Below are 14,904 nucleotides of genomic sequence, written 5' to 3'. Positions count from 1 at the left end.
CATTCCAAACCCCTAATCATTTTAGTTGCCCTTCTCCGAACCTTTTCTAATGCCAGTATATTTTTTTTGAGATGGGGAGACCACATCTGTATGCAGTATTCGAGATTTGGGTGTACCATCGATTTATATGAGGGCAATGAGATATTCTCCATCTTATTCTCTATCCCCATTTAATGATTCCTAACATCCTGTTTGCTTTTTTGCCTGCCACTGCACACTACGTGGACATCTTCAGAGAACTATCCACGATGACGCCAAGATCTTTCCTGATTCATTGTAGCTAAATTAGCCCCCATCATATTGTATGTATAGTTGGGGTTATTTTTTCCAATGTGCATTACTTTACATTTATCCACATTACATTTCATTTGCCATTTTGTTGCCCAATCACTTAGTTTTGTGAGATCTTTTTGAAGTTCTTCACAATCTGCTTTGGTCTTAACTATCTTGAGCAGTTTAGTATCATCTGCAAACTTTGCCACCTCACTGTTTGCCCCTTTCTCCAGATCATTTATGAATAAGTTGAATAGGATCGGTCCGAGGACTGACCCTTGTGGAACACCACTAGTTACCCCTCTCCATTCTGAGAATTTACCATTAATTGCTACCCTTTGTTCCCTGACTTTTAACCAGTTCTCAGTCCATGAAAGGATCTTCCCTCTTATCCCATGACAACTTAATTTCCGTAAGAGCTTTTGGTGAGGGTCCAAAGGAGATGAGGAGCAAGGGGGGCCGGGAGAGAGAGAGGTTGGATATACAGAGGAGACTGATGCAAATTAATTGTCTCCTCTTTGGGGCAAATGGGCAAAGAAACTAAACGTGGGTAGACAAGGCTGGCAAACAGCCTGGCGCTAGCTCCGGTCAGCTAGACCCAGCCTGGACTTCGGGGCCCTGGCGGCGCTGTAACAAGTAAACAATTACCCCCAATAGAGTTTTCACCCCCCAAAATAAAGGAGAGCCAGCGGCTCCACGGAGCCCCGGGTGGAAGGCGCTCAGGTGTGGTGGGGACAGGCGGCCGTATAACCCTGAGCAGACAGGTACTGAGTCCTGGACCTGCGGGCGGGTCCCCGGGTCAATGGGCTCTGGATTCCCTGGTCTACCTCTGACCCGCCCCACCCCCCAGAACTGTCAGAGCCCCGTAAATAACAGCTCCTGGCCTCGACCCCCGAGTTGCCTGTTCCCTTATCTCCCCTAAACCCGCCTCCTCCCCGGCTCCCCGGGCGCCTGATCGCCTCGGCTTCCCACGGCACCGACGGGAGCACGTCGATGGGGTTCACCAGTTCACTGGACCAGAACGTCACCACCCGGCCGGCTCAGTCCTTGGGCACAGCCCCGTGCGAGAGAGGCAGCCCAGGGCCCCCACGCACGGACACGGCCAGTCTGTTCCCAAGAGCGACTTTGCTCCTCCGGCTCCCAGGCTCGCTCAGCCCTTCTGTCCCCACAGGACCCCTTGCTGGGCCCGGGGCGGAGCAAAGCGTGCCCCGATCCGGTTCTCAGTCGTGTGTCTGGATGGGCCGGCCCGCTGTCACCCCCACGCGTTTTCACCCTCACGCGAGACGCAGCCAGAGCCGCCTGCGGCTGTTCGACCGAGTTACCCGAGGGGGCAGCCCCCAGACTGACACCCCCCCGCGCCATAGGGCCGGTTCCAAGGAGCTACCCGCTGGGAGGCGCCCCTCCGGCAGGGCCCGCCGGGATTTGGCTGTTTCAAAGGGAGGATGGAGCCCACCCACCAGGCAGCCCCCCCGGGGGAAGCCCAGCAGCAGGGGAGCCGAGAGAAAACAGTTCACTGGCAAAGAAATGAAGCATCGCCTCTCGCCTGCCCCACCTCCGCCTGGCGCGCGGCGTGGGCCCCCCAAACAACGCGGCACCCCCTCTCCGGCTCTCCCCGTCACAGTCCTAGGCAGCCACAAGCGACTTGAGAGCTAATGGCACAAAACAACAACAAAAGGAGCCGCCGTCGTATCGGTCAATGCACCTGAAGGGGCGTCCAGTGAGTTCGTTTAGACTCAGAGCAAACACCCCCCGCCCCGCGTGGGAAACAGGTGTTCCGCAGCCCGTATTTCAATCCATAAACACACGCCCGAGAGTTCATTTATCACGTTGGTAACAACCCTAAATGGAACTGCCGGCGTTTTTCTTTGTAAAATTGCAGCACTAGACCGTTTTATTTCCACTTTCACCCCCCCCCCCCCCGACTGTCAAATTGCAGCCATATGGGAACCTGGGTAATAGGAAGCAGTTACCTTATTTACTGAAGAGGATACGCACACGAATCCTCCCAGGACCTTTCCTCGCTCGGGGGGCTTCACGGGGGCTCGTTGCTCGACGAGCGGTCGAAGCATGAAGTCGGCCAGGTGTTTGGCGGGTCTGATCTCCACTCCAGCACCCCCGGCATGGGTTGAAGGGGAGGGACAACCCCACCGAAGAGAGACACCAAAGCGCCCCAGTTGTGCCAGGCTGGAGGCAGGGGAGTGGGAAGCCAGAAGTCCGTCCCGTCTGAACGTAGCGTGTCTCTGCTCCCCACAGTGCCCAGGGCGGCGCACCCCACTTCAGTGAGAGGCTACAGTGCTGCTGCAGGGCGCTCTGGTCCGCAGCCCCCTCGCCGGGGGTCAGAGAGTGACAGCGCCCAGGCCGGTCTGTGCGGAGCCCAGGCGAGAGGTTGGGACGCTCCAGCCGGAGGCGGGAGACATTAACATTCGGCCTCGGAGGAGGTTTGAGTGGTTTGTTGTTTTATTTATTTCCCCCCTCCAGGCTCCAGCTGGAATAAACCCCCGTTTGTTCATGAGAGATCGGACACGTTTGCACCTCCGTGCTTCCCAAGAACCAGCCTCTAGCTGAATGTCTCTCTCCCCCGAAATGGTTTGGAGAAGGGCAACTTCCCACTCCCCTGCCTCCGTAGGCACATGGAGGTGGGGAGATAAAAGAAGCTCCCAACTTCAGATCTAAATAAAATCGGAGCGAATCTGTTTCTTCGGCTGTGATTGAATTGTGCTTTAACAGACGCATGGAAGTGACTTGAGAAAGAAAATCTTTCTGATAGGGATCTCCCCAACTCAGCAGCGTCTACATTTCTGGCTTTTTTTTCAAGCCCCTAAAGCAAACATCCTGATGGGAGTAAGTGGCAGTAAAATCACTGAGGGATGAAATACAGAGAAATACTATCTTAAAACAAATAACAAAACTCTCCAACAGCCATTAGTGATTTAACGGGCTGGGGGGAGGAGAAAGAGAGAATTCTGCGGCAGATTTCGGGAACCGAGACCGCTACGGCAATCACCCAGCGATAAACACTTGATTGCAGAGAGCAATAATTACCTTGTCGCTCTGTTTACAGATAACCCTGCCATAGCGGCACAGACAAAAAGTCATTTGACGCTCCAGGAATCAGTGAAACCCTCACCTCTGCTTAGACACCCCATCCCCCACCCCAAATCCCTTTCGCCCGCCTGCTTGAGCAAACTCCATAGGTTCTTGGAGTAAGGAAACCAGAAACTCATATTATAGGCTGTTGAAGTCTACTTTATTTTCACTACCCAAACTGTTGGAAAGTATTTAAACTTAAGCAGAAACAGCTGTACTCCTGGCACCACTCTACCAAACTATTTGTTACTGTGAATGACTTTTGATGATTCTGAACTTTGCTGGTCTGCTGGCTTCCAAACTAACGGCTTTCTTGGCAGATAGTGTCTAATGAGGTGATTTTTACGTAATCTTCGAGTACTTCGTTAATAAGATACAATTTCTCTTTGTTATATTAACCCACAATAGAGTTTTCCCTCTCTCTTTCCCCAACCCTCTGCCTCTGCACCTAACACGTCCATGTTTCATGCACTCTTTGATAGTCCAGGACCTAAGGGGCAGAGAGATCAATACAGACCAGTAATAGGGAACAGGGTCATTTCCCACTATTATTTTTTACAATCGGCAAATTTTGCACGTGTTATTTTCCACCTTATTTCAAAGACAGTCCTATATGAATTGTATGTGGAAATGAAACTGTCTCGGGCAGGCAACACGCTGAAGTCAAGGGTCGCAGAGTTTTGCTACATCTGTTGTAAGAAAACATCAAGGCTTGTGTTTTGTTTGTCTGTTTTGAATAAGTCTCCGGGCGAGAACACGTTAAACTCCAAGTCCTCTTCTAGAGTTTGTGCCCTGTTGTGAATCGTTCCGAATCAAAGGAACCCATCGCCCTACGTAGCATGCCAGAGGCACTGTCCAACCCAGCCCTGCTCAGCAGTGGGTTCGTTTACACGTCGCTTAGCAGGGCAGTCTGGATTAGCGGCTACACTTTGACCGGTGCACCACGGGGGCTGGGACCCGGTGCGCCAACCCGTGTGGATAGAACAGCCCCTGCAACGCGCGAGTCCAAAGCCACCAGCAAAACGACCTGAGATGAGGCTCTGCTGCTGATTCAACTCTTCCAGCCCTTTGTGCTTCTAAATTTCCTTTCTCTGCACAAACGTTGCAGCAGCTTTTCAGGAAACGCAGCCGCTGCGCGCACCGCCAGCGTGCCGGGGGCTATCCCAGAGCCTGCCCCCGCTGGGCAAACGGGCCGCCTGGATTGAAAAGCACGCGTTGGCCTGCACAAGCGCGGAGCGCAAATCTACCCACTGGAAACGAAAATAAATCACCGGAATAATGCGCAGTCTGGCCCCGGGTTTGACAGACCCACCGACTCCCCAAGGACACGGTCCTCACTTCATTCGCAGCGGGCAGCACCGGCTGTGCTGGGGGGGACATGGATTCTTCCCCTAGTCCCCAGGCAGCCCTGGGGGTCGTGGCATCCCTTGGGCGGGGGGGGGGGCTCCGGCCGGGGTGCCCGTGCGCTGCTGCGGCGGGGGGGGGGGGGGGTGACAGGGACTGGAGATGTCACAGAAGTTGGTTTGAAATTTTTTTTTGTTGCCTGTTCGCTCGAGCTGGGCTGGGGAGGGGTCGGCGGTGGCTGCCTGGCACGGGGGGGGGCTGGTGGGGCACAGTGATTTAGAAAGATGGGGCTGGATGGAGACGCTGTGCGGGGGGGGACAGGTATGCACCCCCCCCCGCCAGACAGCGCGGGCCCGCTCTGCCCCCCCCCCCCCCAGGGTTCCAGCCTCCCTCCCTCCCCCCGCCCCCTGCCGGTCTCTCGTCGCTCCTCTGGCCCCGCCCCCTGTCTATTGAAAGGCGGGTCACGTAGCAGGGAGGAGGGAGGGGGGGCGGCTGGGGGAGGGGAGAAGGGGGCGGAGGCAGCGGGGGGGAGGAGGAGGGGCCGGGCCCCGGCCAATGCGGTGCAGGCGGAATATTCCACCGGCTCCGCCAGCAACAAGTGCGGGGGGAGGGACGACTGCGGGGGGAGGGGGGGCACGGGAAGGGCTGACGTCAGCGGGCGGAGTATTATGGTCTGGGCTGCGCTGGTTGCTGCTTCTCTGCTGCCAGCGGCCGAGTAAACATGGAGCTTTCAGCCGTCGGGGAGCGGGTGTTCGCGGCCGAGGCCCTGCTCAAGCGCCGCATCCGCAAAGTAGGTGTCTCTCGGGCCCCCCAGCGCCCGTGCATGCAGCCCCCCAGGCCCGCGGGAGGCCGAGATCGCCTCGGAGAACAGCCCTGCTCCCTCCCCCAGCTGCTCCCTTTTGCAGCAGCAGTTCAGAGCTGCCTCTTCCCCTGGACTTGCACTGCACACATTGCATCTGGTGATTTTTTTGTCCTGCATGCCCATTTTTACAAAAATGCTGCAGGCATGCTTTGCTGCATGCGTGTTGCTGCATGCATATTTTTGCCAGATGCATTTTGCTGCATCCCTGTTTGGTTGCATGGATTTGCTGCTCGCATATTTTTTGTTCCATGCATTTGGCCGTTTGCATATATTTGACACATGCCTATTGGTGCAGGCTTATTTGGTTGCACGCATGTTGCTACATGCATATTTTTATTGCATGCATCTATCTTGATTCCCCCATGCCTATTTATTTTCTCTCTCTGCAACTGCAGGGGCGCATGGAATATCTCGTGAAATGGAAGGGCTGGTCTCAGAAGTAAGTAGGTTATATATACAATTATGCAGCCTAGCAAATACCCAGAAGATGGTGGTTATTATTTATTTTGCATTGTAATAGAAAGAAAAGCTAGATCCTGTTTTTTTTAATTTTATATATCTTGTCCCCCCCCTCACTCACAGCTGACACTGTTTCTCAATCTCTGTGCATGTCCTGATAGGTACAGCACCTGGGAACCCGAGGAAAACATTCTGGATGCCCGGCTGCTTGCAGCCTTTGAGGAAAGGTACAAGGCCTTTGCTAGTCATATACATCACACTTATAAAAACGTTGCTCTGTTTTGTAGCAATGCTGAATTGAAACTGTTTTTTTTTTTTAAATATCTCTAGGGAACGAGAAATGGAGCTATACGGCCCCAAAAAGCGAGGCCCCAAACCCAAAACCTTCCTGTTAAAGGTAAGGAGGCAGGAGCCTAGTGTGTGCATTGACATTGTTTAGTTGGTGAGTGGAGAGGGCTGCATGCTGCAATGGGGAGCATCAGAACCAGCATGCTAATAGCAGGATCCGGCTCCAGCACTGATGGGGAATGCTTGTGGAAAGGCCATTGCTTATCTGGGAAGTTGTAATTATGGAGCCGAATGGCAGGATGATAAAGTCACCGGTTGATTTATCTTCTTTGCAGGCACAGGCAAAAGCAAAAGCCAAAACCTATGAATTCCGCAGTGACTCTGCCAGGGGGATCCGGGTGCCATATCCTGGTAGATCACCCCAGGAGCTGGGCTCCACGTCCCGGGCTAGGGAAGGACTGAGAAACATAGCTCTGCCCGCCCAGGGCAGTCCCAGCACCTTGAGGGGTGAGAGCATCCGGGACCGGGTTGGGAGAATGGAAGAGAAACCTGGAGAGATCCCTAAAAAGAGAGGCCCAAAGCCTAGGAAAGAGCATTACAAGGACTTGCCAGAGGCTCTGGATGTCTCCAAGAGGAAATTATGTGAGCCAGGGGACAAGATTGGGGACTACCTCAAAACCCGGAAAATAGAGGAGGCCGTTCCTGGGGTAGCGAAGTTTGGCTCAGGACACAGTGTGATCCAGCTAGCCAGGAGGCAGGAGCCTGACCTCTCTGGTGCCATGTCCAACCCCAATAGAGCAGAGGCTGGCATGAAGCTGGGAGCCTCAGAGACTTACCCACCCAGGGTCACCAAGCACAGGTCAGACTTTTTGGACCCCAAGGGGCAAGATGGATTGGACCCTGGCGGCCCTAAGATCATGCACAGCTCTGCAAACCAGGGCTCTGTGGGAAGCTTGTACAGAGACAGTGTGGGGACTCAGTCTGGCAGACCCTCCCTCATTGCCAGAATCCCTGTCTCCAGGATTCTGGGGGACCCGGAAGAGGAGTCCTGGAGCCCATCTCTCAACAACCTGGAGAAAGTGGTGGTGACTGATGTGACATCTAACTTTTTGACCGTTACAATTAAAGAGAGCAGCACGGACCAAGGATTCTTTAAAGAAAAGCGATGAGTGTTTGCAGGATAGATCCAGAGAGATAAAAGCTTGGTTAGAGCTTGGTGGTTTTTTTTTCCAGGACAGGACCTAGAAACTGTCTTAATTCTTTCTGCTTGCATTTTTTTTTCTCTAGTTTTCTGTTTCATTGAAAGATTATCTCTAGAGTTATATTTTCTATTAGATGTAAATATGTTATTTAAGAAAAAATACCTATATATATATATCTATATATATATATTTCAACTCTAAGTTGTTTTATTTAAATGGAGACTGAACAGTGACTGCTCAGTTGCTCTTAGAAAGGACAATAAAACTGAGAACTAACGAGTTCATGTATCTGTTGCAGGAGCCAGTGTATATAATGAATGATGTTAGTAGCTAATTATGTTTTGGGGTTTTATTAATTATGATTTTTTCATAAGATGCTCTGGATGATGCGTGGGGAAGTTGTATCCCTTTCAGGGCAAAATGCCCTGATTTCTTGATTGTGATATAAGGTGTTGCTTGTACAATCAAGTGTGCTGTATCCAGACCTGTCAGTCTGGACAGCTGAAATAAGCACTTGAATTTACAGTATTGTTGGGTTTTGTTTCCAATTAAAAAAAAAAAAAAGTTGGTATAAAATCAAAAAAAGCCGAAGTCCATAAAAAGACTAAAAGTTGTTCTAGTGAAGTATTAACTTGAATTACCTCTTCTTGCCAATGAAGAGGAGGTTTGTATGTTTAAGATTCCTAAAAGGAGTGATACTGAAATGCACTTTAATAGAATTGTCATAGCAGTTATGGGAGACAGAACTGAGCTGAGAAGCTGTTTTCATTTTGTCTGTTTGCTTGATTCTTTCCCCCACCCACTTAAAAAAAAATCTGTTTACATTCCTGAAATGCCAGAAAAGTTTGGGAGGATAAAGTGTCACTGCCCATATTTAGATGCTCATGTTATTATAGAAAGTGTTGCTTTTTTTCCAGGGCACAGTTCCCTTTGGACTGCTGGGAGACTCCAGATACAGTGTTCTACAATATCCACATCTCCCCCAATGAATTCCAGAGTCACTTTTGGGGGTTAGAGAAAATAAATATTTTCCCTGTCTTATGCCAGTTTCACAATGGCTGAGAGGAGATCTACTACTAGGCACAAAGTAGGTGCTGCTGACACAGGTGGCTGTTGGTATTTGTTCACACCTTTCTCTTTGGAAGGCATATGTGAATGGTTTGGTTTGGTTTTGCTCCAGGTTTAGTGAGAGTTAATGACTGAACAAAATGCAGCGGTTTCCATCCACTAGCGGAGACCAGAAACCTTTTGCTACCTTGCAGAAAGCGAGTCGGGATTCTAGAAGTGTTTTTTCTCTCTATCTGAACTCCGTATTCCAACTTTACCTAGTTAAGGGAGAGGCTGATTTTTTTTTAGCCTGTTGTGGGAGAAGGGGATAGGTGTTGGGGTTGTTTTTTAAGGTGTAACAGGTGCTTTCCACTCCTAACATATATTGGTTTAAGCACCTTTGTTGGTTCAAAAGCACAAAACTGTCCAGCTGCCCCGAAGGGCCTCGGATAGAGGAGCCTGGCCTTTCCCATCTTCTCTGATTGGCTCAGTGAAGGTCTTAAATGCTTCTTAATGTGGGGACTGCACATAGGATGAAAGCACATGGGGCCTGATGGGAAGAGGAAGGGGCAGGAGTACAAGGAGTAGCCTTTGCTGCTCTTAGGCCCATTCTGGATAATTTGACCTCCTACCTCTTTAGACCCCTTTTCCTTCCATCTTTGGGACTTTCGCCTTCATCCAATCAAATAAACAAGGGGACTCTGGTTAAGCTGTACCCAGGGAGCTGCTTGTGTGTTTTTTTTTAATATAATATTTTGTAAAACCAAGATTTTAAACTTAGTTTGTACAAAGAACTGAAGCAAGGAATGTAACAATGTTGATGCTGTTTTCAGGTCAAACCTACATGGGACATGTCTGTTACCATGGGTATGATAATGAGGATTTGTCTACCTGTCCTCTACCCTCTATGCCTGAAGGCTGGAAAATACCTCCCCTTGTTAAAGAGATCACAATGCAGCTCCCGCCTCATTCTAAAAGTCAGGGTGTGATCTTAATTTGGCATTCTTCACTCCAGACCTGTATAAATATATATGTGTCTAGATACGCACATATATACATATCTAAAGCTAGACATACCTGTGTGTATGTACATATCTCCATATATATTGGATGTGTGTGTGTGTGTGTATGTGTGTTATTTAATTCTAAGACTTGTAAAAACAAATCTGGTTAAATCTCAGTCTCAGAAGTGAAGCTTAAATACGTGTCTTCTGCCAACCGTGAATGTCTACATCATACCTGCTTTTTATGTGAGTTTAAATATATACTTTGTAAATAGAACCGTGTCCTTCTTATGTCCCCCCTGCAATCTCCACGTTGCTTGTTTCTAGCTGGCACATCTCTCTCCCCGCGTGATTCCCGGGGGAACGCGGGCTCGGTCCCGTCCGCCTGCCCCTGCATGTGGGCTCGCCTTCCCTTAGCCCCCGGTACTGGCTGTTCCTGGCCGGGGCGAGAGGACAGGAACTTGCGCTGATGGGAAGCGCTGTTGAACAGCGAGGAGCCTGCCCCGGCGCCCGCTTCTGCAGGGAAGGTGCCCGGGGGGGCGGGTGTGGACCTCCCACCCCCTGCCTGGATGCGCGACCCCAGGCGCTGGCGTCCGAACGAGCCCCGCGTCTCCCTCGCCCTTTGGCTGCCAGGGCTCCGGAGGCCCCTGGCCCCCGCCGGACCTGACTTCCCCGCCGCGGGGAGGGTCCGGGTCCCTCCCGCAACACCAGCGGCTGCTTCTCGGCTTCGCAGCCACGAGGCAAACCCAGCCCCGCATGTCTTGGGCTCTGGCTGGAACGGGCCGGCTCCATCCCGCCCCTGGGACCGGGTCCCCCGCACGGGAACCCCCGGCTCTCCTGCCCCTGCAGCCGCTTCCATAAACCGTCTCTGCAAATCACCTATCGGCCAGGCATTAACATGCACGAATCGATTTAGGAAATGAATGTCCGGATTGCTAGGCAACTCCTGGGGCTCCTGGCGGAGGGGGGAGTGGAGGAGTTGTTTCCCACCGACCCTCCGAAGGGGCAGCTGGTTCTGGCGTCGCTCGGTGTGAGGGGCGTGGATGGAAGCAGCCAGACACCCCCCCCGCCCCAGGAGCCAGCAAAGGGCGGCTCTTGTCCGGCTGCCCCACGCCGCCCCAGAACATCCTGCCCCCGTGGGTCTCGGTGCGCACCCGTCTGAGTGGGGCTGAGCCGAGTCTAAATGGGCCGGACTCAGAACCGGAACAAAGCTGCGAGGTGGGCACTGCATTGGCTGCCCGCAGCACCCCCGGCTTCACTCGCCCCTGTTCTCTGCAGCGGGGATGGGGATGAACCTGGGCATTTAAACCCGGGATCGTTTGCTGTCCCCCTGCCGGGGTCTGCTGCGCACCCTGGCCGCCGAACCGCCCTGCGCGCCGCGGCGAGGCCCGTCCCGTCCCAAGAGCGCGTTTGCTTGGCTTCCCCGCGCAGCGCTGCGCTACCGAACCGGAGCCAGCCCAGCCCAGCCGCACGGGCCGGGCCAGGCCGCAGTGTTTGTTCCCGGGGCTGAGCAGGGGCAGCCCTTGGGTTTGCCTGAGTGACACCAACCTGTCCCGGGCCGCTTCCCCCCGTGGTGCGGCCGGGGCGATGGTCCAGCCGGCGCCGCCTGCAGGTGAGCACTGTGCCGGGGGCTGGGGTGATGCTTTCGCCGAACGAGCCCCGTTTCGGGCTCTGTTTGGACGGGAAGCGGCTCCCGTTGCCAGCGCCTGCCAAGCGCACGCCGCTGGGTTATTGCTCGGGTGCCTGTCTGCGCTCCGGTGGGTCAGAGGGGGGCTGCCGGGCTGCCGAATTCCTGCGCGCCAAGTGCTACCGCCAGATCGCGGGCGGTTGCGGAGGCCTGGGGTGGGACAGAGAGCAGGACCGTGCAGGGCCTGCAGCAGAGAGATACCTGCACCTCAGCGGTAGTTTAATCCGCCTCTGGATTCCGGCTGCAGGTTCTGCACCCGGCGGCCTTGCAGGGGAGATGGAGGCGGCCGGAGCTGCGGGATCGCTCCAGGATCTCGCTGGTCAGGAGTCCGCCCGTCTCACCATCACTGCACTGGGCGCCTGGCAGGCATTGGTCTGCCTCTCTGGGTGCCTGTAAACCCGGGTCTCAAGGGCGTGGCGGCTCCTCGCCAGCCCCTCGCAGGCAATCCAGGCACCAGGCACCAGGGTTTCCAAGCTCAGCTGGAGGTAGGATCCCGGAGCACACGGCTCCTGGGGGGCGGAGGACATCAAGCGGCTGGCACACGGAAAGCTGGCTGTGCAAACAAGCCCACGAACGCCTCACCGGGCCCCTTTGCCAGGGCACTGATACAGGACGCAGCCTGCCGATTGGCCTGGTGAAAGACCCGGGGCTCGCTCCACCCCGGTTTGTATCCCAGGCTCCCCTCCCCACCCCCTCGCTTTCGCGGGGGGTGGGGTCTGGCTTTGAACGTACCAAGTCTGGGTCCCGGAACGCACAAGACAGAAAAACCTCCCCCGTGAGCTCCCCGCGGGGCGCCCCGAAATCAGCCCTTTGTATTCAAATCTTCATGTACTGCGGGCCCAAAGAAAAGCAGGGGCTGAGCTGGGTTTTTAGCTGTGTCCTCATTAACCTCCCTTTGCTGCTCCGCTGAGTGAAAGGAGCGAAACCCTTTATTATTGTAGTTGTCTGTGCGCAGTGGCGGAGAGGTAGAAAGGGCCACACAATGCGGCTTTTCTCCTGGAGGTCCCAGCAGGAGACTCGCCTTTCAGACACGTTTACTGGCCTGGGAAGGGGGGCGCTGGGCACTTGTGGGGGGGGGTTAGATTTGGGCAGGGGAAAAGCCAGGCACCGCCGGGAGATGCCCGGGGAGGGGGCAGGAGGACGGAGAAGGGAGGCCCTGCTCCTGCCGGGGCGCTCACGTACAAAGGTCACCTGCAAAGGATTCCAACCAGGCGGCGTGACTCTTAGCCTTCAGCCAGCTCCGCGTGGGCCCCGGGTCTTTCCTCCTCCGGAGTCTTCTCGCTGCGGGCCAGAGAGTCCAAAACAGGAGCGACTGGGGCTGTTTCCTTCCTGCGTTGCCGAGTCGAATCCTGGCCCTGGAAACGTCAAAGGAACAGCAAGAAACCGGAGTTACCAACCCCCTTCCCGCCTGGGAGCTCGCTGCGACTCCCAGCCAAACAGCCGGGGCCCGGCGCTGCCCGCGGAGCCCCGCCGGCTGGAGGGAGAGGACTCCCCGCCTTGACTCCGCAAAGCCTGAAGCGCGGTGGGGAGCGAACCCAGTCCACGCCGGCCGCCGAACGGGAGCCCAGGCTGCCTGCCCTGGGGAGGAGAGGTCACATCCCGGGCAGAGACACTGACCCGGGCTCCGGCCGGCTCCCGGCTGGTTTCATTTTCGCTTGGCTGCTTCGCCCGGCGCAAGCTCCGCGCTGCCCCGGCGGGGTATTTTAAGAGGTGTTCTAGCGCAGCGCGTGCAAGAGAAGGCCCCGTGTGCGCCCGGCTCCCACCAGGGTTACCCCCACTCCGGGGGCGTAGCGGGCTCTCTCTGCCCTTGCGCTGCATTAGTGTCTCTTCTCCGGCAGCCCCGCCCTCCCCGGGCAGCCAAGCGCCCGCCCGCCCCCGGGGGCAGCCGGCTGGGCAGGCAGGGCTGAGCCGCCCCGTGCACAAGCTGCAGGAAGGCGCACGCGGGGCGCGCTCCTCTGCCGGCTCCGCAGGTGGGAGGTGCGCGGGCCAGGCTCCCCCAACGGCCCGGAGAGGGAAAGAAACTTGGGGGAGCCGCGGAATCCCGCGGTACTGCCGCGGCCCAGGGCTGGGGCAGCGGGGTGCTGCTGGCTCTCCCTGGGCCCCGGAGCACTGTCCAGTGCCGCTCAGCTCCCGGCCCGGGGCCCCAGCCCTTTGCGCCGCCAGCGCAGCGTACGCGGGGCCGGGCGCAGGAGCTGCCGGGGGCTCAGAGACCAGCCGCTTCCTCCCGCGGGGCGAGCGCGGTCTTCCGCTGGAAGCCCAGGCCCCGCCAGCCCAGCGAGCCGGCCGCGTTTGCTGCGGCTGGGAAGGGGCCGGAGCTGTTCAGCCCCCAGGACGCGCATTGTGCTTTCTAACAGCCGATGAGTAATATCAGGGCGCCCCTACCCCAGAACGGCTGGGAATGGCGAGGGCAAAGTGCCGTTTTGCTCCAGGAAGCTTCCCCGCTCAGGTGAGCGAACAGATCCTGCAGGAAGCGCTTAGCACAGGCTGTCCCGTGACAGGCAGGGCCCCTGAGAGTCTCTCTCCCCTGCTCCAGCAAAACCAGGGTTTGATACGTGTCAGTATCAAACCCTCCTTGGAAGAGGGAAACACCTTCCAGGAGCAAAGCTTCCAGCCTCCTTCCTACAGCTGTACCGGCTCTCACCTTTCTTTGCGGGTCCCCTTTAAGAGCACAGGGGGTCTTGGGAGGCACGTTGGGGTCTGAGTCTCTCTTGCTTGCTTGAGTCTGCCCCTAGCCAGAGTTGGTAAAAGAGACGGGCAAAGGGGGGTGGTGGGTGGGGTTTTAATCAGAGACAAGGGATCAGAACAAGGCTTGGATGATGCATAGGGGACATACCAAAATCGGGGACAGACGCCTCTTCTCCTGCATTGGGCACGCTGAATAAGTGAGGGGGGACGGGCCTCTCCACCGCAATTCACGGAGTAGCAGCTTTACTAGCAAAGGCCATACTCCTGGGGCTAAAATGTGCTGATAAAGGGATGTAAAGCTGTACGTTGGTGAGAGCCCAACTTGCACTGCTCCTTCGGGTTACAAAGCACGTGTCCCTGATACCCTCTAGTGTGCAGGGTGCCAAGCCAACCTTGGTGGGCCCCTCCCCTTGAACTCCAGAAAGGGCGGTGCCATCTTAGACCAGCTCTACATTTTAGCCCCAGCTGCATTAGGGACGATGCAGCATGAGTGGGAGGCTGGTGGAAGGTGCTTTGTCCCACGCGGCTGCAGGTCGCTTTTCCTGCTGCAGCCCTTCCCCACCTCCCCCACATAACATCACCTCTAGTGCCCAGAGTCAGGGACAGCTAAACTCCAGGAAAGCTGATTTTCCCCCTTCCCTCTCTTTGCAGAACTCCTTATCTTTCTCCACATCCTAATCCGGGTGCTTTGTTCCCCACTAAAGTTTAGCTCAGTCCGGGGGATTTGCCTGGGAGAAGTTGGAGCAAGGCGACTGACTTCCACTTCTTGTGTTCTAGTCCTAGTCTGCGACTGACTCCGTCTGTAACCTGGACAGGGAAAGGTCCATATCATACGATGTCTCTCGGCTGGGCCAGGAAGTTTAATGTCTGAAAAAGGTGGTGAGACAGTCACTGAAAAGTACAATTACACACTCCATCACCCCACGTGCACAGTAGTTTGAAAAGTTTAAAAAAATATTTATTGAT

The 14,904-nt window shown here is 55.2% G+C and overlaps 1 protein-coding gene across 1 annotated transcript; it reads left to right on the top strand.

Moving 5' to 3' along the window:
* The first annotated feature begins 5,375 nt into the window (after positions 1–5,375).
* On the top strand, positions 5,376–7,640 carry CBX8 (chromobox 8). The gene is made up of 5 exons (XM_054047160.1): positions 5,376–5,494; positions 5,962–6,005; positions 6,187–6,252; positions 6,356–6,422; positions 6,649–7,640. The coding sequence occupies exons 1-5, from the start codon at positions 5,426–5,428 to the stop codon at positions 7,480–7,482; spliced, it is 1,080 nt and encodes a 359-aa protein (XP_053903135.1). The 5' UTR covers positions 5,376–5,425; the 3' UTR covers positions 7,483–7,640.
* The last annotated feature ends 7,264 nt before the right edge of the window (positions 7,641–14,904 follow it).

This window comes from Malaclemys terrapin, chromosome 13 (assembly GCF_027887155.1).
Source record: "Malaclemys terrapin pileata isolate rMalTer1 chromosome 13, rMalTer1.hap1, whole genome shotgun sequence".
Lineage (NCBI taxonomy): Eukaryota > Metazoa > Chordata > Testudines > Emydidae > Malaclemys > Malaclemys terrapin.
The sequence above is the reverse complement of the archived record's forward strand: the minus strand, read 5'-3'. Positions and strand labels throughout refer to the sequence as shown.

Bases quoted from the DNA above. Each gene is read 5' to 3' on its own strand.
- CBX8 (XM_054047160.1), top strand. From the start codon at position 5,426: ATGGAGCTTTCAGCCGTCGGGGAGCGGGTGTTCGCGGCCGAGGCCCTG. The intron at 6,006-6,186 runs GTAAGTAGGTTA...ATGTCCTGATAG, and splicing joins TGGAAGGGCTGGTCTCAGAA to GTACAGCACCTGGGAACCCG. The intron at 6,423-6,648 runs GTAAGGAGGCAG...TCTTCTTTGCAG, and splicing joins CCAAAACCTTCCTGTTAAAG to GCACAGGCAAAAGCAAAAGC.